Genomic DNA, 26,284 nt, shown 5'->3' on the forward strand with positions numbered 1-26,284 from the left:
CTAACTCCTCCCACAGTTTTTACACGACATAGACAAGTAATATACCGAAACGTGCGGATTGTTCCCGATTGGTGTGCTATTACTTTGTGGAACGTTTTGCCAAATGGTTCACAAAATATCGCTGTTTTTGTGTTGAAATTTGTCCCATAGGAATGAATGGCGCAACTAGAGTGGGAGCTGACAAAGCTAGAGTGTGGAAGGAAAAATCTGAACATGATTTGTAAACTGCCATCACTCTGTCATTTTCAAGCCCACCTACACATATCTTATATCAAAACGTTCAGCTAACCCTGCTGTCACTAAAAATGTTCACGGCTAGGACATACTCCTGATAGTTTTCAGGATATGATCATTTGTTTGCACCTCACCCCTCCCATTGACTTTCATTGAAACTCCACTCTAGACACCAGAAATTTTAAGGGACGTTTTTAAACTGCGACTGTGCCTTCATTTTTTATTTTACAGAGACATACTATACATCAAAATTTAGGTCTGTTTCTTGTGGTTTTCACAATATAAACGTTTTCACGGTAGCATTTATACTTTTAAAACTACAAGCGTTTGAAGATGGCAATCGCCAGTGAATTTGGCAAGTTTGAGCAGTGTGTTTAGAACAGAGCTTCTCGCACACCTGTGACTGACTGAGTTGCTATAGCAACCAAAGGTCACTCAAGGGGCAGCTGAGTCACATTAGAATGAGAAGTGAGAAAGCTACAGTGTGGCTCTTTGCTGTAGCATTTATACTTTTAAAACTACAAGTGTTTGAAGATAGCAATCGCCAGTGAAGTTGGCAAGTTTAAAAACCATGTTTAGAGCAGAGCTGCTGACATTCCTGACTGAGTTGCTATAGCAACCAAAGGTCACTCAAGAGTCAGATGAGTCACACAGGCTGGACTGTGAGATGCAAAATACAAGCTGAAATGCATTTCTCACTATCAGGCTTGCAATGTGCACTGCTTACATTTCATCAATCATTTGGTAAAGGTTGCGGCAAGAACACTTTACACATTTTCCCCAGAAATTGTAGATTTTCTAGTTCTTATTTTTATTATTATAGCCATATTTACCACCCTAACTCCTCCCACAGTTTTTACACTACAAAGACAAGTAATATATCAAAACGTGCGGATTGTTCCCGATTGGTGTGCTATTACTTTGTGGAACGTTTCGCCAAATCGTTCACGAAATATCACGGTTTTTGTGGTAAAATTTTCCCATAGGAATGAATGGTGCATCTAGAGTGGCAGCAGAGCACAGCTAGAGTGTGCAAAGGAAAAATCAGAACATGATTTGTAAACTGCCATCACTCTGTCATTTTCAAGCCCACCTACACATATCTTATATCAAAACGTTCAGCTAACCCTGCTGTCACTAAAAATGTTCACGGCTAGGACATACTCCTGATAGTTTTTAGAATATGACCAGTTGTTTGCAACTCACCCCTCCCATTGACTTTCGTTGAAACTTCACTCACAGCCACCTGAAATGTTAAGGGACGTTTTTAAACTGCAACTGTGCCTTCATTTTTAATATTGCAGAGACATACTATACATCAAAATTTAGATCTGTTTCTTGTGATTGTCACAATATAAACCTTTTCACGGTAGCATTTATACTTTTAAAACTACAAGCGTTTGAAGATGGCAATCGCCAGTGAAGTTGGCAAGTTGCAACAGTGTGTTTAGAACAGCACTTCTAACATTCCTGACTGAGTTGCTATAGCAACCAAAGGTCACTCAAGAGGCAGATGACTCATCAGGTGTCAAGGTCCTACCTTTTCCCTGAGGTTATGTTACTCCATGTGCTGGCGTCCATCTTGGATTCTGCTGTGCATTATGGGAATCCTTTTATGCCTTCAGGTTTCTGTGGTCCATCCCCCAGAGGGGTGTGGCTGATGACATATAAGCCTGTGGCCCGCACATGCTCTTTGCACTTGTGTCTTGTGTCTTTGTGTTGCTATTACTCTGTTCTGACTCTCATGACTCTCCTGGTATCTGATTTGGCTTGTGACTTGACTATTCTTTGTATTCTTCTCTGATCTGACCCTCTGTTGCTGAACCCGGCTCGTGACCTGTGATTCTCGTCTGCTGTACTGTACTGTTTTGTCCTGTTGTTGTTGACCCCGGCTTGTCTGACTACTCTTTTGTCTCTTCCACCAGCTACACGCCATTGGCGGTGACCATTACCGCAGCTGAGGTGTCTCGGGGGCCGCGACCTGGTTCCTGGCTGCGTCAAGTCCATTCCCACCATCAGGGGCCCTGGTGAAGGGCAGCCTGGGACTTAGACTCCGCGCCCTGAGGGACTTCGGTCTGTGAGTGGTGGTTGTCGTCAGCCAGTGCGTTACATTGTTAGGCCTGCCTGTCCGTTCCTCAGCTCCTGCCCTGACACCAGGCTGGACTGTGAGCTTCAAAATACAAGCTGAAATGCATTTCTCACTATCAGGCTTGCTATGTACACTGCTTACATTTCATCAATCATTTGGTAAAGGTTGCGGCAAGAACACTTTACACAATTTCCCCAGAAATTGTAGATTTTCTAGTATAAAATACTCTGCTTGTAGAATTCAATTTTCTTTTTTTTTTTTTCTTGCAGATACACTGAAAGCCACACTTCTCAGCAGGTTGCCTGGTTTTGGCTTAATGCACTGGAAATTTGGCTTGTAAAGAAAAGTGTAAGTAATTGTGGTTTTTTTTTTTTTTTTATATTTGTTTACCACTGATACAGTTCTGTATTGCATAGTTCGTAAGGTTGAATAAATACACCAGTCCATCTAGTTCAAAGTGTGTGTGTTCGTTCATATCAAAGCTGTTTCCCATATCCCTGTATAGTGTGTTTGCTAATGTGCCTATCTAAGTGTTTCTTGAAAATATTGATACTTCTTGCTGACACCACTGATTTTTGTAGAAAAGCGTTCCACATCCTTAACACTCTGACAGTAAAGAACCCTTCATGCAGTTTAAGGTTAAACCGCTTCTCAAATTTCTTTGAGTGGCCCCTTGTTTTCTTAAAGCAGTAGCAAACCGCAGCTTAAAAAACAAAACAAAAAAATCCCCTGCAAGGTAATGTCGTCATATGTTACTATGCATCACAAACAAACACATTATGAAGGACTTACATTAAAAGGAAGCCCTCCAGCGGTGCATGGTCACTGCTGCAGAGGCTTCTGTCTTCACCCGGTCTTCCTTCCATGTTTGCGAGCTCCGGCCATCTGACTAGCCAGGCCACTGCACAGTGCTCTGAAGGAACAGTATGGCTATGCCATTCCTTCATAGCTCATGTGCCAATTCTTAAAGAGTGAATATCTCCTAAATGGTGGACGTTTAGGAGATATTCATTTTTATCTACAGATGAGCTTTATTATCTTACCTAAAAGTATAAAGAAATAGTTTGCTACCACTTTAAGTGACCTTAGACTTCCTAGATGACGGCTCACTTCCTCGTAGAACATTAACAGTAGAGATGAGCGAATCGAAGTATCCGAAGTGGAATTCGAGTCGAATATCGGAAAAATTTCGATTCGTGCCGAATCCGAAAAACAGCCTAATTCGGACGCGCGAATCGAAATTTTTCCGAAAATGGCGGCTGACATGTGCGGCGACGGAGCGGGGATGTCGGGGAAGGCGCGCAGACAAGGCGCGCTGCCCCATAATGCATTCCTCAACGACATGTGATCGCATCAGCCAATCAGCAGCCAGCACTGTGTAATGGTCGAGGTATATATAGCGGCCATTTTGGAAATCTTCATTTGCCTGCAGTCATTGAACAGAGGCAGACCGCTCTGTACTAGGGACAGGGACAGAGTTAGGGCCACAGAAACGAGAATTGGGGACAGAGAAAAGTTACTTAGGGACAGAGAACCATTACTCAGGGACACAGACTTGTTAATGAGGGCCACAGAATCGTTATTTAGGGACAAAGAAACGCTAGTTAGGGCCACAGAATTCATACTCAGGGACAGACAGAATTTTCACTCAGTGCCAGAGAATTGTTACTTAGGGCCACAGAAACGTTATTAGGGCCACAGAATTTTTACTCAGGGACAGACAGAATTGTTACTGAGTGCCAGAGAATTGTTACTCAGGGACAGACAGAATTGTTACTGAGTGCCAGAGAATTCTTACTCAGGGCCACAGAATTCATTCTCAGGGACAGACAGAATTGTTACTCAGGGACAGACAGAATTGTTACTGAGTGCCAGAGAATTGTTACTCAGGGACAGACAGAATTGTTACTGAGTGCCAGAGAATTGTTACTCAGGGACAGACAGAATTGTTACTGAGTGCCAGAGAATTGTTACTCGCACATACACAAAATTGTTACTTGCACAGACACAGAATTGTTACTCGCACAGACACAGAATTGTTACTGAGTGCCAGAGAATTGTTACTCAGGGACAGACAGAATTGTTACTGAGTGCCAGAGAATTGTTACTCAGGGACAGACAGAATTGTTACTGAGTGCCAGAGAATTGTTACTCAGGGACAGACAGAATTGTTACTGAGTGCCAGAGAATTGTTACTCAGGGACAGACAGAATTGTTACTGAGTGCCAGAGAATTGTTACTCAGGGACAGACAGAATTGTTACTGAGTGCCAGAGAATTGTTACTCGCACAGACACAAAATTGTTACTTGCACAGACACAGAATTGTTACTCGCACAGACACAGAATTGTTACTCAGGGCCACAGAATTCATACTCAGGGACAGACAGAATTGTTACTGAGTGCCAGAGAATTGTTACTCAGGGACAGACAGAATTGTTACTGAGTGCCAGAGAATTGTTACTCAGGGACAGACAGAATTGTTACTGAGTGCCAGAGAATTGTTACTCAGGGACAGACAGAATTGTTACTGAGTGCCAGAGAATTGTTACTCGCACAGACACAAAATTGTTACTTGCACAGACACAGAATTGTTACTCGCACAGACACAGAATTGTTACTCAGGGCCACAGAATTGTTACTCAGGGACAGACAGAATTGTTACTGAGTGCCAGAGAATTGTTACTCAGGGACAGACAGAATTGTTACTGAGTGCCAGAGAATTGTTACTCGCACAGACACAAAATTGTTACTTGCACAGACACAGAATTGTTACTCGCACAGACACAGAATTGTTACTCAGGGCCACAGAATTCATACTCAGGGACAGACAGAATTGTTACTGAGTGCCAGAGAATTGTTACTCAGGGACAGACAGAATTGTTACTGAGTGCCAGAGAATTGTTACTCAGGGACAGACAGAATTGTTACTGAGTGCCAGAGAATTGTTACTCGCACAGACACAAAATTGTTACTTGCACAGACACAGAATTGTTACTCGCACAGACACAGAATTGTTACTGAGTGCCAGAGAATTGTTACTCAGGGACAGACAGAATTGTTACTGAGTGCCAGAGAATTGTTACTCAGGGACAGACAGAATTGTTACTGAGTGCCAGAGAATTGTTACTCAGGGACAGACAGAATTGTTACTGAGTGCCAGAGAATTGTTACTCAGGGACAGACAGAATTGTTACTGAGTGCCAGAGAATTGTTACTCGCACAGACACAAAATTGTTACTCGCACAGACACAAAATTGTTACTTGCACAGACACAGAATTGTTACTTGCACAGACACAGAATTGTTACTCGCACAGACACAGAATTGTTACTCAGGGCCACAGAATTCATACTCAGGGACAGACAGAATTGTTACTGAGTGCCAGAGAATTGTTACTCAGGGACAGACAGAATTGTTACTGAGTGCCAGAGAATTGTTACTCAGGGACAGACAGAATTGTTACTGAGTGCCAGAGAATTGTTACTCGCACAGACACAAAATTGTTACTTGCACAGACACAGAATTGTTACTCGCACAGACACAGAATTGTTACTCAGGGCCACAGAATTGTTACTCAGGGACAGACAGAATTGTTACTGAGTGCCAGAGAATTGTTACTCAGGGACAGACAGAATTGTTACTGAGTGCCAGAGAATTGTTACTCGCACAGACACAAAATTGTTACTTGCACAGACACAGAATTGTTACTCGCACAGACACAGAATTGTTACTCAGGGCCACAGAATTCATACTCAGGGACAGACAGAATTGTTACTGAGTGCCAGAGAATTGTTACTCAGGGACAGACAGAATTGTTACTGAGTGCCAGAGAATTGTTACTCAGGGACAGACAGAATTGTTACTGAGTGCCAGAGAATTGTTACTCGCACAGACACAAAATTGTTACTTGCACAGACACAGAATTGTTACTCGCACAGACACAGAATTGTTACTGAGTGCCAGAGAATTGTTACTCAGGGACAGACAGAATTGTTACTGAGTGCCAGAGAATTGTTACTCAGGGACAGACAGAATTGTTACTGAGTGCCAGAGAATTGTTACTCAGGGACAGACAGAATTGTTACTGAGTGCCAGAGAATTGTTACTCGCACAGACACAAAATTGTTACTTGCACAGACACAGAATTGTTACTCGCACAGACACAGAATTGTTACTGAGTGCCAGAGAATTGTTACTCAGGGACAGACAGAATTGTTACTGAGTGCCAGAGAATTGTTACTCAGGGACAGACAGAATTGTTACTGAGTGCCAGATAATTGTTACTCAGGGACAGACAGAATTGTTACTGAGTGCCAGAGAATTGTTACTCGCACAGACACAAAATTGTTACTTGCACAGACACAGAATTGTTACTCGCACAGACACAGAATTGTTACTCGCACAGACACAGAATTGTTACTCAGGGCCACAGAATTCATACTCAGGGACAGACAGAATTGTTACTGAGTGCCAGAGAATTGTTACTCAGGGACACCTAATCGTTGAATTAAATAGTATGTCAGACAACATGCAGAGGAGTGGCAGAGGAGGCAATGTTTTAGGAGCGAGCAGACGTGGCAGCAGAGGAAGGGGTCGAGGCAGCAGTATTCGCAGCCAGAGGCCAGTGCTCCCGGTGTCATCCAGCGGTCGTGTCTCCACCGACAACCCTGCCGTCATTGATTGGTTGGCTCGGTCGTCTTCCTCTTCCCAGGTCACCTCTGACACCTACAGCCAACGGTCGGTGGGTACGTCAGACACAACCGTTAGTTGGCATGGCCCGGGAGCAAGCCCACTGAAATCACGTGTCCTCTACCTGCCCCTGTCCTTTGCTGTTCCCTCACCAAGCGAAGTATCGCATGCTGTGGGCTCAGCCCCACTGTACAGTGAGGAAGAGCTAACAGAGGGCGGTCAGGAACGGGGGGAGACATCGGCCTTTTCAGCAGCCAAGCGAACAAGTACTGGCGAGGAGAGTGGCTCGGTAGCCGGTCTAGAGACAGGTCTGTCTCCTGACCCAGACGCAGCCGAGGGGGCTAGTAGTGAGGCGGAGACCCTACTTGATGATGAGGAGGTTGATCGCACTTGGCAGCCTCGTCGTCATCAGGCAATTTCTTCCGCATCATCAGGAGAAGAGGGTGGCAGCTTGGCAGCGAGCAAAACAGTCGGTGGGTTGCCCAGGAGACAGCAGCAGGGTCGCATCAGTGTCAGTGGAGCCAAACGTCCACGGAGTAGAGCACCAGCTCCACTGCAGCCTACCACCACGGCCAGTAGTGGTGCCGGTGCGCACGGAGGAAGTAGCAGTCAGCCAGTGAAGAGTAGCGGGGGCAAAGTTTCCTACTCGGTGGTGTGGCAATTTTTCCTCAAGCCGCCCGAGGAAGTAAACGTAGCCGTATGTCGACTATGTGGCCAGAAATGCAAGCGTGGCCAGGGGGCCCATGTTGGGACTACAGCGTTGCGTCAGCATATGCAGCGTCACCATTCGGTGGCCTGGGAAAACCGTGATAAACATACGGCGGTTCTGCCTGCCCCAGCCCCCGCTCCATCACCCGCTCCGTTACTTGCTCCGTCACCCGACGTCGTCAATCGCCCTCTATCAGCCAGTCAAGGCTCCAACACCTCTGCTGAGGGGAGTTGTCGCTCGTTGGCATCTTCCGCTCGTTCAGATGCTCCTTCTCCTGCTACTCCTCTTCTCGGATTCCGTCAACAGTCTTTCTTGGAATCCGTATCCAAGAGACAACAGTTTGCGAGCACGCACCCGACGGTGCATTATTGAGTGAAATGGGTGGTTTTTCCACTCAGCGGACAGGAGTGGAGGAGCAGGAGCATCTGGTAGAGGAGGAGGAGACAGAGGACCCAGACGCACCGTGGCAGTATGCTGTGGAGATGGAGGCAGGGAGTCCCTCGCATTCCTTGGCACAAATGGCCCATAGCATGCTCGGTTGCTTGCGTAGCGACAGCCGAATAATAACCATCAGACAGAGGGATGACTTTTGGCTGTCCACCTTGTTGGACCCTCGCTACCGGTCCAAAATGGTGGCCTTTTTCACACCTGCTGAGAGGGAGGCCAAAATTACGTACTATAAAAACCACCTATGTAGTCAGTTGGTCTCTGCCTTTGTGCGCCAACGTCCATCCTCAGACACTGTGGGCCCTGTGCGCTCGCGTTCCGCTGGCATGGCAGCAGGGGAGGGGTGGGGTGGTAGGAGCAGTGGCAGCTCCACCAGCAGTGGCTGCCTCAGTCTGCAGTCGATGATGAGTAGCTTTCTTCACCAGCGCAGTGAGGAAACTACTAACCAGCCGCAGCAGCAGCAGCAGCATCAGGTGGACCTGGAGCAGGAGCTCAAACAACAGGCTTGGGCCTACTTGGACAGCACCCTGCCAACCGAGGTAGACAATCCCCTTGACTACTGGGCAACGAAACTTGACCTTTGGCCCCAACTAGCTGAATTTGCCCTTGAAAGGCTGTCATGCCCGGCCAGTAGCGTGGCATCGGAGCGCGTGTTTAGTGCGGCAGGAGGTATTGTAACTCCGCGGAGGACACGACTGTCCACCCAAAGTGTGGAGAGACTCACGTTTGTGAAAATGAATCAGGCGTGGATTAGTCTGGATTTCAAACCACCAGTTCCTGACACAACTGACTAAATCCGCCATGAATCATGCCTCAAACATGTGCCACTTTCAGGTCTCCTCACACTGCTGGTGTGTTTAATTTTTTGACATAGGGTGCTGGCAGATTACGGGCCTCCTATAGCTGCTGCCAGGCCCCTAATCTGCCATAGGCCCCTATATACCGCCTCCTCATGCTGCTGCTAGGTCCAGAGTCTCTCATGGGTCCCTGTACGGCCTCCCATTGCTGCTGTCTCCATCGCCACACTCTGCTGCCATGTGCCACTTTCAGGTCTCTTCACACTGCTGGTGTGTTTAATTTTTTGACATAGGGTGCTGCAAGATAACGGGCCTCACATAGCTGCTGCCAGGCCCCTAATCTGCCATGGGCCCCTATATACCGCCTCCTCATGCTGCTGCCAAGTCCAGAGTCTCTCATGGGTCCCTGTACGGCCTCCCATTGCTGCTGTCTCCATCGCCACACTCTGCTGCCATGTGCCACTTTCAGGTCTCTTCACACTGCTGGTGTGTTAAATTTTTTGACATAGGGTGCAGGCAGATTACGGGCCTCACATAGCTGCTGCCAGGCCCCTAATCTGCCATGGGCCCCTATATACCGCCTCCTCATGCTGCTGCCAAGTCCAGAGTCTCTCATGGGTCCCTGTACGGCCTCCCATTGCTGCTGTCTCCATCGCCACACTCTGCTGCCATGTGCCACTTTCAGGTCTCCTTCACACTGCTGGTGTGTTAAATTTTTTGACATAGGGTGCAGGCAGATTACGGGCCTCACATAGCTGCTGCCAGGCCCCTAATCTGCCATGGGCCCCTATAAACCGCCTCCTCATGCTGCTGCCAAGTCTAGAGTCTCTCATGGGTCCCTGTACGGCCTCCCATTGCTGCTGTCTCCATCGCCACACTCTGCTGCCATGTGCCACTTTCAGGTCTCTTCACACTGCTGGTGTGTTAAATTTTTTGACATAGGGTGCAGGCAGATTACGGGCCTCACATAGCTGCTGCCAGGCCCCTAATCTGCCATGGGCCCCTATATACCGCCTCCTCATGCTGCTGCCAAGTCCAGAGTCTCTCATGGGTCCCTGTACGGCCTCCCATTGCTGCTGTCTCCATCGCCACACTCTGCTGCCATGTGCCACTTTCAGGTCTCCTTCACACTGCTGGTGTGTTAAATTTTTTGACATAGGGTGCAGGCAGATTACGGGCCTCACATAGCTGCTGCCAGGCCCCTAATCTGCCATGGGCCCCTATAAACCGCCTCCTCATGCTGCTGCCAAGTCTAGAGTCTCTCATGGGTCCCTGTACGGCCTCCCATTGCTGCTGTCTCCATCGCCACACTCTGCTGCCATGTGCCACTTTCAGGTCTCTTCACACTGCTGGTGTGTTGAATTTTTTGACATAGGGTGCTGGCAGATTACGGGCCTCCCATTGCTGCTGCCAGACATGTAATCTGCCATGGGCCCCCGTACCGACTCCTCATGCTGTGACGTTGCAACAAGGTGTAATTCAACCCTACATATGTTAGACCGCCTTTACGAACAGCTAAAGGCCATCACAGATTTCCTGATGTTAAAAGCGGATAAAGGTACTCCCTGTGTAACTTAGATGTCAGCCATTGTCAGCTCATGTGTGACACCTGCGCTTGCTCAGGCCCTTTGAGGAGGCCACGCTATTCGTGAGTCGGCAGGACTATGGGATGAATGAGGTCAAATCGGCCATGGGCCCCCGTACCGCCTGTTCACGCTGATGCTGGTCCCACAGTGTGACCTGGGTCCCTGTACGGCCTCCCATTGCTTCCACTCTGCCATGTACCTCTTTGAAATCTCCTCACACTCCTGCGGTTGTCCATTTTGTCATAGGTTGCTGGCAGATTAGCGGCCTTCCATAGGTGCCGCCAGGCCCCATATCGACCATGGGCCCCCGTACCTCCTGGTCACGCTGCTGCTGAGCCCACAGTGTGACCTGGGTCCCTGTACGGCCTCCCATTGCTTCCACTCTGCCATGTGCCACTTTGAAATCTCCTCACACTCCTGCGGTTGTCCATTTTGTCATAGGTTGCTGGCAGATTACAGGCCTTCCATAGGTGCCACCAAGCCCCATATCGGCCATGGGCCCCCGTACCGCCTGGTCACGCTGCTGCTGGGCCCACAGTGTGACCTGGGTCCCTGTACCGCCTCCCATTGCTCCCACTCTGCCATGTGCCACTTTCAGGTCTCCTCACGCTCCTGCTGGTTTCCATTTTGTCATAGGTTGCTGTATGGCCTCCCATTGCTGCTGCCTCCACCGCCACACTGTGGCTCCAAACACTGGTTTTGGCCCCGTGACTGGCCAAAGGAGTGAAGTGTGCAGTGATTCTAAGATCGACGGCACTCATCTGCATGTCATACTGACAGACAGTATTATTTCTCTTCCCCAGCAGACTCCAAGGGCATTTAAATTAAAGGTACAGTGTTCTGCACTAATATTAAGTCTCTCTGAAGCCTAGAAACACCCTTTTTTAAGTTAAATTCACAGCGAATTTATTCGACTCGAATCGAATATTGTCCACGAATTCGCCGAATCAGTCGAATCGAATTTTTCATTTCTTCGCTCATCTCTAATTAACAGATTTGTTTGGCAAGTACGATCATTCATAAATTGCGGATTACTACTAATGATACTGTTTTCATTTGCAAGTTCTTTGATATAGTCCCTTATAATCCCCTCCAATAGTTTACATACCATCTATGTTAAACTGACTGGCCTGTAGTTTCCACGAATATATATCTGCCCTTTTTAAAATATTTGTACTATGTTGGCTTTTCGCCAATCAGCTGCTACCATTCCTGTCAGTAAGCTGTCCAAAAAATTAGGAATCATGAACTGGCTATAGCCTGACTAAGTTCTTTGAGGTCTTTCAGTTGTTAACCATCTGGACCTGGGGATTTATTTGTGCTAAGCTTTTCAAGTCTTTTTTTTTTTTTTTTTTTTTTTTAAGACACCAGCTTCTGTTAGCCACAAGGATAGATTGTGTTTTCCTAATGATGAAAAAGTGTTTCTGTATCTCTTGTGGACCCAGAAGAGTTACAGAAACCCCTTCCCCTTGCCCTCCTGTATTGATTGTGTTTTTTCTCTACAATGGAACGTTTGTCGTTTTTGTGACCAGAAGACCGGGGAGGGTCAGATGGTACCCGTGTGAGGCAGAAATAGGGTGGCCGGAGAGTGCTGAACTAACTTTCAGGCTCGTTCCTTCTCACAGGTCACCCCCAGTTGGAATCAGCGATCCAGTCTCAGGGGAGTGTGACCGTCACTGTAGTGTGTTGAAACACCACCTAGCTGCAGTCTCACTTCCCCCAAATGGTTCTCCAGTGCTCAGTGGATTATGTGAAGCAGGAAGGAGGGCATGCACCCCAAGCCTCGTTCTGGCATCAGCAGGTTCTTTCGGCTGCATGACCGGAAGTTGGCGGGGCCAGGAACAAGGTGTAGTCCACAAAAGGGCTTAAGAGATGCTGGAGGTGTGAGGAGGACAGCAGGGCGGTTCACAGTGATCGGCTGACAGTCCAGGACAGTACACCTGGCTTCTGAAGTGGAGACCAGGCGAAACCACCTCATGGAGAAGGAGGAAGGGATGACTGCATCAGTGACTGAGGGCAAGTCCAAGTCAGGGCTCGGTGAGTGCCTTTCTTGAGGGGAAGAGCGGGCCAAGATGGCCCTAGGTAAGGCCCATGCTAGGATGCTCACCTTCCACCAATCCCTAAAGGATTTAATCCTACAAGAATGGAATGATCCTGAAAGGAGAATGGTCAGAACTAAGACTTGGAAAAGAAGGTTCCCCTTTTAAAGAGGAGGAAGATAGATTCTTTAAGCTTTCCACATAGTCCACCTAGCCAAAAGACCTGGTGGACCCCCTCTCCTTGTGGCTAGCTGAAGCCAACCACCAAGTACTAGGTCAGGGAGTTCTCCCGAAAGAGACCCCTCAGGAATAGGGGAGGAAGGAACCTAATGGTCACGCATCCTCCCCCTAGACTCCAGGGAAGGCCCGAGGACTCACAAGAGAAGGCCCCTGGAAAAAAAACACACAAAAGTCAAAGATGACAAAACGGTGGGAGAAAATAAATACATAAAAAATAAGTGGCCGTGCAATTGTGCACTGGCTAGGCCCTGAGGTCTGTAGCAAAAAAAAAATGCCTTTCTCTAAAAGGCACAGTGCAGAAAAAGTGTTTGGAACAGTGACCATGTGCACTTTTCTTACGGGTTCCCACTTCCATGTGTTACTAAGAGCACCCCTGAGGCGAACACTCTCTGGGCACTGCTCCGCAGACTCACTGCCTCCCTGGCCAGACAAGGAAGGCTCATTCAAATCAGGAGGAACTGGGCCCCTCCAGCTTTCCCAGGAATATTACTCCCTTGCCTCAACAGCCTGTGGGCGTTTCTCTTCGAGCCAGTACTAACTTTCAGAGCCCCCATCATACGAGTAGGGGTACTATACAGCCAGCCATCCTTGCCTTCAAGCAAGAATGATGGTGGAGAACCCCTACTAGACACTGATAAAAACAGATACTACACTTGATCTCAGCCAAAACGCCGAGAAGCAAAGGTAGGGAAGGCAGCAGCCTACCTGGCAGATGCTGTGGTCGAAGCTGTTAAAGCCTCAGCTAAAACAGCCGCACTCATTCGTTCAGCCAGAAGGGCTGTCTAGGTTAAAGCATGGGAAGGTGACTTGATTGCAAAAGGTAAACTATGTGCTCTCTCCACTTTTTGAAGACTCCCTACTGTTCAGCCAAGGGTTGGACAATGTGTTGTCCAGGTCCTCTGAGAAGGGGGGGAAGAAATTCCCAGTTAAACCTAAGAGGGAAAAATGTGTTTTTTTTTTTTATTTTTTTGCTTTTTTTTTTTCAGGAGGGTTTTTTGTGGCTCCTCAGGGCAGAACCAACAGATGGCCAAAAGGGAACCAAATAAGAAATTGGGCAATGGGAGGGGAAAGCAAAGGAGCAGTTTGCTGTTTTTCCTCCCCAGACACCAGCACTAAAGAAACCCAGTGACTCCAGGATTAGGATAGGGAGGCCAGAGAGGGCTGAACTAACCTTCAGGCTCATTCCTTCTTACAGGCTGCCTGCCACATTTTGCCTCCCAGTGGGAGAAAATCTCACAGTGCCTACATATGCCAACTACTACGAGAGAGGGCTATTGCCTGGAGTTCTCGTCAAGGCCGCCACAAATGATCACCCTAACCTGCCTTCCTCGGGACTCCTTGAAGAGGGAAGCTCTCTTGGAAGGAGTTCAGAAGTTGGCGCAACAATTGGTGGTTGTACCCTTACCCAAAAACCAACAATACCAGGGATTTTATTCGCACGTATTTTGTTTGCAAACCTTCAGGAAAATACCACCTAATTATAAACCTCAAAAACCTGAACAGATTCTTGGAGTACAAAAGATTTTCCATGGAGCGTATTCCTGAGAAAGGCCTTTATGACTAATCTGGACCTCAAGGATGCCTATTTGCATGGCCCACTTTATTTAAAACATCAGGCATACTTTAAGGTTTGCAATAGTAATCGGGGAAGAAACGATCCACTGGCCGTTCAGGGCTCTTCCTTTTGGACTAGTGGCCAGTCCCAAGGATTTTTACAAAAATCCATGCTGAAGCAGGGGCACTCCTGCACCTTCAGGGGATATCCCTGATTCCCTATTTAGACGATCTTCTAATCTTTGGTCTCTCTGCTGTCCAGGTGAAACCAGACATGGGAAGGATGATTACCACCCTGGAGTCTCTGGGCTGGATAGTGAGCATACAGCAAACCTCTCTAGAGCCGGAGCAGGTCGAACCTTTTAGGCTACGTGTTGGACACGAGTTCAGAAACTTTCTACCAAGGGACAAGATGCAGAAGATAGTACCTTCAGTGAGGGACCCAATAGCTCCCCAAGGGAGGTCTTGAGGGTGCTGGGTCTGATGTTGGCAGCCATCCCAGCATTAGTGTGGGCACAATTCCACTCAAGAGACCTGCAGTCCTTCCTTCTGCTGGGACATGGGAAAAAAAAATTCCCTGGACGAAAGGTTAGTCTTCCCTCCACAGTTAAAATCCTCACTAGAATGGTGGGTAACCCCTAGCAGTCTGCAAGAAGGCATTCCCAGGGCCCAGTGGTACCCCCTAAAAGTGGTCACAGATGCAAGCTCCTGGGGGTGGGGTGCTCACTTGGAGGATGCCAATTCCCAAGGTCCTTGGAACACGGTGATTTCCCAGTCTTCATCCAACTTCAAGAAGCTCAGAGCGGTAGGCAAAGCCTTGAAGGCTTTCAAGAACAGTATCTCGGGCAGGGAGATTCAGGTCAGCTCCGACAATGCGATCACTGTTGCCTACCTGAACCATCAGGGTGGAACCAGATCCAGACATCTGGAACTACCTAAGGAAATCCTGGGTTGGGCTGAAGGGAAGGTTCCTATAAAAGGGACAAGCAACCATGAGGCAGACTTCTTCAGTTGCCTGCCGATCAGACAGGGGGATTGGGAGCTAAACTCTAAGGTCTTTCAGGCCTTGGTCTGACGGTGCTTCACCCCAAGCTGGAGTTCTTCCAATTGACATCCTGGCTAGTGAATGCCAGATCCTAAAGAGTAAGGGTTGTTCTGACAGAGACACCCTCCTGTAAGAGCCTGTAACCAGGAAAATGTACTCAAAATTATGGAAAATCTTTTGTTCATGGTGCAAATGGCAACTTTTATCCTCCTATCTCTGTTCCTATAATCGTTGAGTTTCTCCAGGATGCTGTTGAGAGAGGAATGGCAGTTATCACCCTTTGAATACAAATTGCTGCACTTTCAGTTTTTCTGGACACTAGATTAGCTGGAGAACCTTTTTGTTAAATGGTTTTTGGTGGCCAGAGAGAATTACGCCAGCCACAAAAGAGAGGATTCCGCTGTGGGATCTGACCAGAGTGCTAGAAGCCTTATCAAAGCAACCAATAGAGGAGGTTCCCTTTTAAGTTTTTGACTTTTTAAAATCATCTTTTTTGTTGGTTATCACCACGGCTAAAAGAGGTGGAGACCTACAAAATTTGCCAGTCAAAGAACCCTTTTTCTTGATCCTGCCAGATTCCCCCAGGTCACCCTTAGGCCAGATCTGATGCACCTGCCCAAGATAGCTTCTTTATCTAATAGAAGGAAGGCAAAGTTATTTCCTGTATCCTGTGTTAATCCCAGGAACGCAAAAGAGAAATTCCACCGTTCTGATGTGTGGAGATGTCTCCTCGCTTATCTGCATAGGGCCAAAGATCTGATCTGCTAATTTCTTATGCTGGACCAAGGAAGGGACTTCAAGCCTCTAAGGTCTCCAGGTGGATCAGACAAACTATTGCCTTAGCTTATGAGTTCAGGGTTTCCTGCACCAGCAAAGGTAAAACCTCATTCAGCCAGGGCTATGGCCACATCCTGGGAGGAAAAAGCAGGGGGGCCTCCTGGGAACAGATTTGCAGTGCAGCCACCTGGTCAAAAAAATTGACAAAATATGGCATCAAATTTTTACCCCACCCCCATGTTTCTTCCATATCACTTCCTGACCCACCAAGTTTTTTATTGGTTCTTTTCCCTCCCACTTTTTTCAACTCGAGTCTGCACCTCTGATTAAATTGATCTGTAATATGAATCTTCCACCTGTATACTTGATCCTATCCCCACCCATTTTTTTAAATGCTGTTTTAGTTCACTATGCCCCATTATTCTCAATATCATAAATGACTCCCTTAGCACCGGTTTTGTACCAACGATCCTGTAAACTGCTGCGATCACCCTAGTGCCAAAAAAACCCCAACATGACTCTGGACAACTTAAACCACTTTTGCTCCATATATAACCTACCTTTCTTGCTATGATCCTCTAGCGAGTTGTAATATCTGTTGCATAATCTCCTGGCTTTAAATAACTTATTTGAACCCCTCCAATCTGGTTTTCAGCAACTGCACAGCGCAGAAACCGCCTTGGCCAAAATCACGAACGACTTTCCGTTGGCTTCTGATTCTGGCTCACTAAATATTCTACTGCATCTTAGTTCTGCCTTTTTATCCTGTAGACCACAATCTTTTACTCTCTCATCTTCAATTTTTGGAGTCTCAGAATTGGCGCTGAAATGGATTAAGTCATATCTTACTGATTGCTGTCACTTTTGTTTCTCTTGGCGGATTTCAGTCTGAAGTCTGTGCAGTTGAGTATGGTGTTCCTCAGGGCTCAATCTTGGGTTCCTTACTCTTTAGCATTTACATGTTTCCACTCCGCCAACTGTTTAGATCACTTGGGTTAAAGTATCACTTCTATGATGATGACCCTGAGATGCATGCTTACACTAAACCGGATTCAACATGGGCTGCTTCTTTCCTGTTTAACTATTTGAAATATAAAAACTTGGATGGCCCATAATTTCCTTCAATTAAACTGTGACAAGTCCTGCTTATTGGCACCCCCCATCAGTTGTGGAAGGCCAGTCCCAGTAGCCTATCTATTGATGGCACTGTACTTGAACTTCAGTCTAAATTGACAAATCTAGGGATGATATTTGACGCTAGCTTAACCTTTTGTCACATGTACAAAATGTGTTTTTTTTTTTGTTTTGTTTTTTTCCCCACTTGCTTGGCTGTGTCCTATGTTATCATACACTGTAGCTGAAAAGCTGATCCATACATTTTGTGTTCTTCTGACTTGAATACTGCATTGCTCTTCTGGCTAGTGTACCAAAATCCACTATTTTAAAGTGATTCTAAAAAATGTTTTTTAAAAATAAACATGTCTATACTTACCTGCTGTGTGTAGAGGTTTTGCACAGATCAGCCCGGATCCTCCTCCTTTTCGAGTCCCCCTGCCGTGCCTCCTGGCTGCTCCCACCTGTCAGGTGTCCCCCACAGCAAGCAAATTGCACTGGCTCTTTGCCCCCCCGATGGGGCCAGGTCACATTCCAGGCCAGGATCCCCGCTAGTGGACTTAAGGTGCTGGAGGAGGCAGCAGTGGGCACCATCTTGTCTGTTCCCTGGCGTGTGGAGGCAGTATGGATGCAGCAGCTTGCGGGGGTGCTGATCTGGAGATGTCTGTGCACTCCGGCCCTATGGTAAGACAGAGGGGACAGGGGCGCCTCTCTTTGCTTGCTACCTGGTGGAGGAGGCATGAAGTTTTTTTTTTTTTTTTGTTTGTTTTTTTTTTTTCTTACGGTTTCTTCCATCTCTCTTTTGGCTTTGTGGTCTTTGAGGGGGTTGACACTTGATTCTTTCCTTGTAGAGGGTGGGCAAATTCTGGGGGGCATCCCATTCATCTGAGGATTAGATGAACTACATGCATGCTCGGTCCAGGTAGGCAGCCCTGGGATTGGTTACAACTCGCATTTCCTCTGGTGTGCTCTCCCCTTTCTCCCCCTTCTTTCTTCTTTTTTTTTTTTTTTTTTTTTCAGTTCACTCCAAGAATGACCATTCAGGTTTAGGTCTAATTTCCAAAACCACGGAACTGTCTGGACTGCAAACTCCCACACAGTTGCCCCAGAAGCAGGGCACTCTAGAGGAATTAGAGAAGAGTAGTGATTCTGCCTCAGAATCTGAAGAAGGGTAGCTGAAGGCCGCCAAATTTCAGAGATTTTTGTTCCCTTCTGATGATCGAGGGTTTGCTCAATGCAATTTAAGACATGCTGGAAGTAGGAGAGGAAGAAAATGAGCTCTCAGTTAATGATCCAACTGGTTGCGGGCCTTTAATCTATGCAAGCCAGGACCTTCCCCATTCATTCTACTTTGAAAGAGATGGCTCTGTGTTGGTGGAAGGAACCAGAAAAGCATTTTTTTTTTCTTTTTTTCCCAAAAACTTAAAGAAGGTTCCCTTTCAAGGAGGATGTTAGAGATATGGGATAAGTGTCCAAAACTGGACAACTCTCTATCTAAGGTGTCTAAGAGGTCAGAACTTTCCTTTTGAAGATACTGGTTCTTTGGAAGATCCAATGGATGAGTAGGCCAAACAGTATTTGAAGCGAGCATGGGAAGCCTGCTCAGTGATCTTCAAACCAGCTTTGGCCACTACCTGCGTGACAAGAACTTTAGATCTCTGGTTAAAGCAGCTTTTCTCACTTCTGGAAATTGACAACCCCCAGGGAAGAAGTCTTGGATGCGCTCCCTACTCTAAATAAAGCTGTGGCATATATCACTGATGCCTCCACAGAATCTGAAATTGCAGCTCTGATTAGTGAAACTAGAAGGGCAATCAGGTTGTCATGGAACAGGGACATTGCCTCAAAATCCAAGTTGTGTGCATTTGTTTTTTGAGGGAACTTCTGTCTGGAAAATTGGAATCTGTCCATGAAAGATTTGTGGACAAAAAGATTTCCCATACCTAAGAAGCAAGAATTTTCATCTCTTCAGCCGTCCACAAAATAAAGATGCCAGCAAGCAAGATCCGAAGAAAGGATGGCACTAAAACAAAGAGGGCAAGAAAAAAAAGGTTTCTCACACAGTGGCTAGGCATTACCAGCAACAACTTTTATACTGGATCTCCTTGCCTTGGGGTACAGGATAGAGTTTGACGGAAGACCCCCAGACAGATTTTTTTTTTTTTTTTAAATTTTTAACAGCCCTTTCAAAAGACTAAACAAAATCTGCAGCTATAGTTGTCCTTCTGCAAAGCATGGTAAACCAGGGGGTGATGAGTCCCAGCCCCCAGGGGCAAGCAAATGGTGGATTCCTTTTCCACACATTTTTGAAATAAAAGCCTTCTGGGAAGTCAGTACCTTTTTGATCGGCTGCGTCACTCATTCACAGGAATTTTGTGAACAAGAACACCCTTTGTGGCTATCTGCTTGTAGTTCTCAATGGACTACCATGGCGGTGTGGAGCGCTGTAGTAGATAATTTAGTCTTCCTCTCAGTAAGTATCTGCTTGCCTGTACGATACAGGTCTGCAGGAGACCTTCATGGCACCATCTGCTGATTGCTGGTGCAGAGGCTCTAGAAACAAAAAATATTTGTTAAAAGGTGATCTTATCCTTACTTATCCTTTTTAATGATCAACCACCTTAAAAGCCTGGGATGATTGTCCAAAATATTCCTCACAGGGGAGAAGATATAAAACCTTGTTTCGGCAAATGCCAATCTTTTTCTGAAGTCTCAATCCTCCATAAAGAATCTTATGAGGGTATTGGGCCTGATGACTACGGCCATCCTGGGAGTTCAGTGGGCCCAGTCTCCTATGAATCCCGTTCAAAGCTTAATGCTGTGGTTTGGGATGGCCAGAAAGAGAATCTCTAGCAACAGTAGCGAAAGTTCCGGAAGTCCGTGAAGTAGTCCATCAGGTGGTGGCTCATTCAACAGAATCTGTCAAAGGCTGTTTCTGGTCTCAGAAGAATCTGGCTGCAGTCACCACAGATGCAAGTTCATGGAGTTGGGGGTGCCCATATGTAAGGGAAGATTGATACAACTGCTGGCAGGCTATTCCCATGCTAATTCTACTAAACTGGCCAGGCCAGCGGTACCTGTATAATGGTTGCCTGTATAACTGTAATGAGAAAAATGTTAATTGGTCAGATGCTGTAGACACTGTAGCTTAATTGTAGGCCTTAATTGCTTTCAGTAAAATGAAAGTAGGGCCTTTTCATGTTAGGATAAAAAGTGTTTGATCAGCTGTTTTTAGATGAGGGGAAGGCACTGTATATGAAGAAAATGTTTTGATTGCTGACGCAATATCATTATGGAAGCACAGCCCTAGTAGATAACATGTTATTGTATGCATTTAAGCTACCTAGGTGCATATTATAGATTGGACATACAGTGGGGATCGAAAGTTTGGGCACCCCAGCTAAAAATTTGTATTAATGTGCATAAAGAAGCCAAGGAAAGATGGAAAAATCTCCAAAAGGCATCAAATTACAGATTAGACATTCTTATAATATGTCAACAAAAATTAGATTTTATTTCCATTATTTACACTTTCAAAATAACAGAAAACAAAAAAATGGCGTCTGCAAAAGTTTGGTGGGCACCCTGCAGAATTTATAGCATGCACTGCCCCTTTGCAAAGCTGAGACCTGCCAGTGTCAACTGATTGTTCTCAATCATCATCTGGGAAGACCAGGTTATGTCAATCTCAAAGGTTTTAAATGCCCAGACTCATCTGACCTTGCCCCAACAATCAGCACCATGGGTTCTTCTAAGCAGTTGTCTAGAAAACTGAAACTGAAAATAGTTGACGCTCACAAAGCTGGAGAAGGCTATAAGAAGGTAGCAAAACGTTTTCAGATGTCAATATCCTCTGTTCGGAATGTAATTAAGAAATGGCAGTCATCAGGAACAGTGGAAGTTAAAGCAAGATATGGAAGACCAAGAAAAATATCAGACAGAACAGCTCGCAGGATTGTGGGAAAAACAATTCAAAACCCACGTTTGACTGCACGATCCCTCCAGAAAGATCTGGCAGACACTGGAGTTCTGGTACACTATTCCACTATAAAGATATACTTGTACAAATATGGTCTTCATGGAAGAGTCATCAGAAGAAAACCTCTTCTACGTCCTCACCACAAAAATCATCGTTTGAACTTTGCAAATGAACATATAGACAAGCCTGATGCATTTTGGAAACAAGTTCTATGGACCGATGAGGTTAAAATTGAACGTTTTGGCCGAAATGAGCAAAGGTACGTTTTGGAGAAGAAGGGGCACAGAATTTAATGAAAAGAACCTCTGTCCAACTGTTAAGCATGGGGTTGGATCAATCATGCTTTGGGGTTGTGTTGCAGCCAGTGGCACAGGGAACATCTCACGAGTAGAAGGAAAAATGGATTCAATAAAAGTTCAGCAAATTTTGGATGGTAACTTGATGCCATCTGTGAAAAAGCTGAAGTTAAAGAGAGGATGGCTTCTACAAATGGATAATGATCCTAAACACACCTCGAAATCCACGGGGGATTACATCAAGAGGCGAAAACTGAAGGTTTTGCCATGTCCTTCACAATCTCCTGACCTCAACATATTTGAAAATCTATGGATAGACCTTAAAAAAGCAGTGCGTGACAGACAGCCCAGAAATCTCAAAGAACTGGAAGACTTTTGTAAGGAAGAATGGGCAAAGATACCTCAAACAAGAATTGAAAGACTCTTAGCTGGCTACAAAAAGCGTTTACAAGCTGTGATACTTGCCAAAGGGGGCAGTACAAGATCTTAACTCTGCAGGGTGCCCAAACTTTTGCAGATGCCATTTTTTTTGTTTTCTGTTATTTTGAAAGTGTAAATGATGGAAATAAAATCTAACTTTTGTTGACATATTATAAGAATGTCTAATCTGTAATTTGTTGCCTTTTGGAGATTTTTCCATCTTTCCTTGGCTTTTTTATGCGCATTAATACAAATTTTTAGCTGGGGTGCCCAAACTTTCGATCCCCACTGTATGCTGGATTGTACAGTCTCTCTATGCTTGATATGAAGTATTTTAAATGGGACTCTGAGGGCTGCTGTTTGCTGCAGTATTTACAAATCTTCTGTTAGATTTTGTCATCTGTTGCGAGTAGCTGGAACCTAATAAATGCTTCTTTTTGGTAAAAGAACTGTTAAACTTTTTGCTGCAGGAAAATTAATTTTTTTAGAGGTGTTTTGTATTCCAAATCAGTTAGCAAACTCTTGCCTCAACAACAATAATTATAACAATAATTCACTCCTCATCCTTGATATGACAACAAACACAATCAATGGTCCCAGGGTACATGAACCCCTCAATCGTCCAAGAAGTCATCCAACGCAAAAGAGATGAGAGCAGTTCTAGAAGCTCTGGTCTTTTCAGTGCTACAGTAAAAGGAAGCACAGTTTTCTTCCCCCCCCCCCCCCCCCCCCCCGACAACACAACTATTTTGTTACATCAACAAACAAGGTGGTAAAAGAGCCGTGGGTCTAATGGCTATCACAGAAGACCTCTTAACGTGGCTAGAAGAAAACTTGGAGTCGTTGTCAGCAGTGCATCTGAGAGGAGAAATGCCTGTCAGATTGAGCAGGACGACGATCATTCAGAATGAGTGGAGCCTGTATCAGATTATTTTCGAACAGCTTTCACAAAAATGGGGAAAAGCTATAATTTGATCTACGAGAGAAAACTGAAAGGTGGAGCGGTTATTTTCCTTACAAAGAGACTCGCTCAGTCTCAGCCCTGGGGAGAAGACCTTGTTTACACATTTCCTCTGTTCTCTCTAATTCCGAAGGTAATCGGGAAGATAGAATACTTGGCTGAAAAGGTTATTCTAATAGCCCCTTACTGGCTCAAAAGGGTGTGATTCACTGGATTGCTTAAACTAAGTTTGTCAGAACCGTGGACACTGCATTGTACCCCTGACCTCATCCATCAGCGTGTGGTGACATACCCAGCATTGGACCAACTTTCACTGACTGCCTGGCTTCTGAGGGGGAGCTGCTTAAGAGTAAAGGATTGTCTCAGAAAGTGGTAGAAACCATCTTCGGGAGCAGGAAAGCTTCAACTAATGATTTACAACAAAGCATTGAAACGTTTCTGTAGTTGGCATAAAGCTCATGAAAGAATTGTAGGCCCTGTTATCTTGATGGTTTTAGACCTTTTGCAAAGTGGGGCAGATCTTAGCCCGGCCCTCAACACATTCAAAGTACATATTGTAGCATTTTTTAATTTTCTGGATCGAAGTTTGGCAGAGGACCCATTGATTAAGAGGTTTTTAACCGCTATAGGTCTCAAATAAAAATCAAGGCATTCTAAATGGCTGTCATCGGACCTTTCCTATTGTCCTAAGGAGCTTCTGTAAGGAACCCTTTGAGCCACTGGAGAAATGCACAACTAGATTCTTAACCTTGAAAACTGCTCTTGGTGGCTTTTGTTTCCACTAGGAGAGTCAGCAAAATACATGCTCTTTCAATTTCAGAGCCTTGCTGTATTATCCTTTCAGATAAAATTTATTCTGAGCTTAGACCCTGCATTCTTACCTAAAGTTGCATCAGATTTTCATCCTCTGAGATTATCTCTTCCTTCTGCAGCGGGCCTACGCATGGCATAGAAGAGTTTAATAAGGTAGATGTAAGGAGGTTCCTGTCTGCCTACATTGATCACACAAAGGATTGGCGTAACTCCTATAATTTGTACTATTCTCAGGACCTAACAAGGGTAAGAATTCCTCAAAGAACATAGTTGGAAGGTGGGTGAAGTTGGTCATCTCAGGAGCTTATCGAGCATTTTTGATAGTGCTGCCTTTTGAGAGTGCGGCTCATTCAAATAGAACAGTAGCTACTTCTTAGTCTGAAAGGGCTGGTGCTTCTCCTATTCAGATCTGCAAAGCAGCCACCTGGTCCAACTTCCAAACCTTCATAAAGCATTACTGTTTGAACCTGCTCTCCAGTCAAGAACAAGGCCTTCAGGAGGAAGGTGCTGCAAGCTGTGGTCCTGCCCTAATCAGGTAGTTCTTTTTAGTTGTCTCTTGTAAGCCGTCCTGCAAGATGGGAACTTGGGAAGGCAGAGTTATTACCTGTTAACTCACTTTCCAGGGATCTTCCAGGCCAGTGCTAATTTCCGCCCCTGGTTTTTTTTCTTTATGGGTTTAAGGATTTTTTTTATCTGATTCCTTTTTGCTTTTTATAATGTGGATCATGTTTTTCAGCTCTCGTAAGCTGTCCTGGAAAGTGAATCCCATACGAGGAATCTTCAGAGGGAGCTCCTGCCAATTTGAGACACATGTTCGCATCCCTGGACATCCTTCTTTGTCTGGATCGGTTAACTGGGCCTTCCCTGGCTGATGGCTCCGAAAATTGTCCCTGAAGGCAGAAATGTTCTAGTCCCCCCCCCTTCTCACTGGGAGTTAGTCATCACACATTCCAGCCTGTTTGGCTACGGGGGTGCCCTAAGAATAAGTTTGGCTCAGGGTCAATGGTCACTGGAAGAATCTCATCTGGAGTGAGGGAAGGACTTTCTCAGAGGACAACTGGTGGGGATCCATGTAGATGGCTCCACTGTGATGGCCTATGGAAACTACCAGGGCAGCACAAGGTGTGCGGCAATGGTGCTGGAGACCTTCAAAAATTCTTTGGTGGATGAAACTTCTTAAAATACTGTTTCTCTGCCGTGTGTGTTTGTGTCGTATTTGCAGTCAGATTACCTCAGTCTGACGCTGGTTTGGGGACAGTGGTCTCTACTCCAGGATATGTTCCTGCATAGCTACCTATGGGGACGCGGACCATTCTGGCGTGTCATTGCAACAGGATTATACTGAGGTTTGTGGGAAAACCAAAAGGTCCCCTGGCGGACACATCAGATGCGTTGGTGGCATTGTGGGAACAGTATTGTGGCTTAAGCTCTTCCTCCTGCTGTGCAGTGTAGAGGCCAAACGGATCTGGTCTTTCTGGTAGCCCCAGATTGGCATTGTTGATCCTGGCACACAAATGTGGTTCGGCTGGTTGTGGACGTTTCCAGGCGGCCGCCCCCTTTTTGGAAGGTCCTTTGCCCCAAGGACCGATCTTTCTTCCTGCCTTGCTGTCTCAGATTTTGACAGTTTTTGGGGATTTAGAGCCAGGTTCTGGGGGATGGGAGTAACTGGGCTCTGTGACCCCTACTATCTGCAGATGAGCAGGTCTGCCTTTCAGAAGAGTTATCATTGCACCTATAGGGCTTAATTCACCTGGGGGAGCTTCTGGGTGTCCACCCTTCTCAGTGGCTCGGGTGTAACTTTTTTTTTTTTTCCCCAACAGGGCATTGAACGTAAGCTGGTTTGAGTACTAATAATGGCCAGGTTTCTGTCCTAGCAATCTTCTTCTTTCCCCGACCCTTGGCTACACTTTCCTTGGTTCGTCCACAGGGTTCGCTGCTGTGTCTATTACTGCTCTTTTTATTTTTTTCAGCATTTGGCTCTGCTTACTCTCTCATGGAGTCACCTTCTTAGTCACCATCACGAACGCTCAGTGGGTGTCAAAGCTAGCAGTCTTCTCCTGTGAGTCTCCTCCCTCTGATGGTGATGTCAGATTTCTGCTTGCGGGAAGACATTACCCAGCTTTCTCTTTGTTCACAATCTCAGCATCCTGAGGGTGTTGTGCTGCACTCCTTGGATGAGGCCTGGGTGGTTCTTGTCTGCTACAACATCCTCTTGTTGGCTTTGGCGAATGCCTCACTGAGTTGGACTCCTCCCTTCCCCATTTATGGCACTTTCCACTGGAGTGATTTGGCACCTCCTTGAATTTTAGGTCATCTGGGGACTGTCGAGTTTGCAAGGCTGCTACCTGGTTTGTGCTTGAATCTTCAGATGCTTTTTTTTGGCCGCAGGGTTTTCCGAGCCACTGTTCAGGGTTCCTTGTTTCTCTGGGGAGGGTGGAAGTGGGAATTGTTTGGGCAGTTGCTCCTGGGTGTTTTTTTTTTTTTTTGCCCACCTCT

The 26,284-nt window shown here is 46.0% G+C and overlaps 1 protein-coding gene and 1 pseudogene across 1 annotated transcript in view; one reads left to right on the forward strand and one right to left on the reverse strand.

The window, feature by feature from the left end:
- Nucleotides 1-2,592: 2,592 nt before the first annotated feature.
- LOC149454796 (zinc finger FYVE domain-containing protein 26-like) overlaps nt 2,593-26,284 on the forward strand; it is a gene marked incomplete at both ends in the record, with an annotated part of 198,750 nt that continues 175,058 nt past the window's right edge. Inside the window, one exon of the mRNA XM_089687070.1 lies at nt 2,593-2,671. Within this exon, the coding sequence (XP_089543196.1) occupies nt 2,593-2,671 (79 nt within the window). The remainder of the gene's footprint in view (nt 2,672-26,284) is intronic.
- LOC149454797 (U2 spliceosomal RNA) lies at nt 13,393-13,513 on the reverse strand (annotated as a pseudogene).

The sequence above is a fragment of the Staurois parvus genome, unplaced genomic scaffold, assembly GCF_062004578.1.
Source record: "Staurois parvus isolate SC_StPar_1 unplaced genomic scaffold, SC_StPar_1.0 ptg000416l, whole genome shotgun sequence".
Lineage (NCBI taxonomy): Eukaryota > Metazoa > Chordata > Amphibia > Anura > Ranidae > Staurois > Staurois parvus.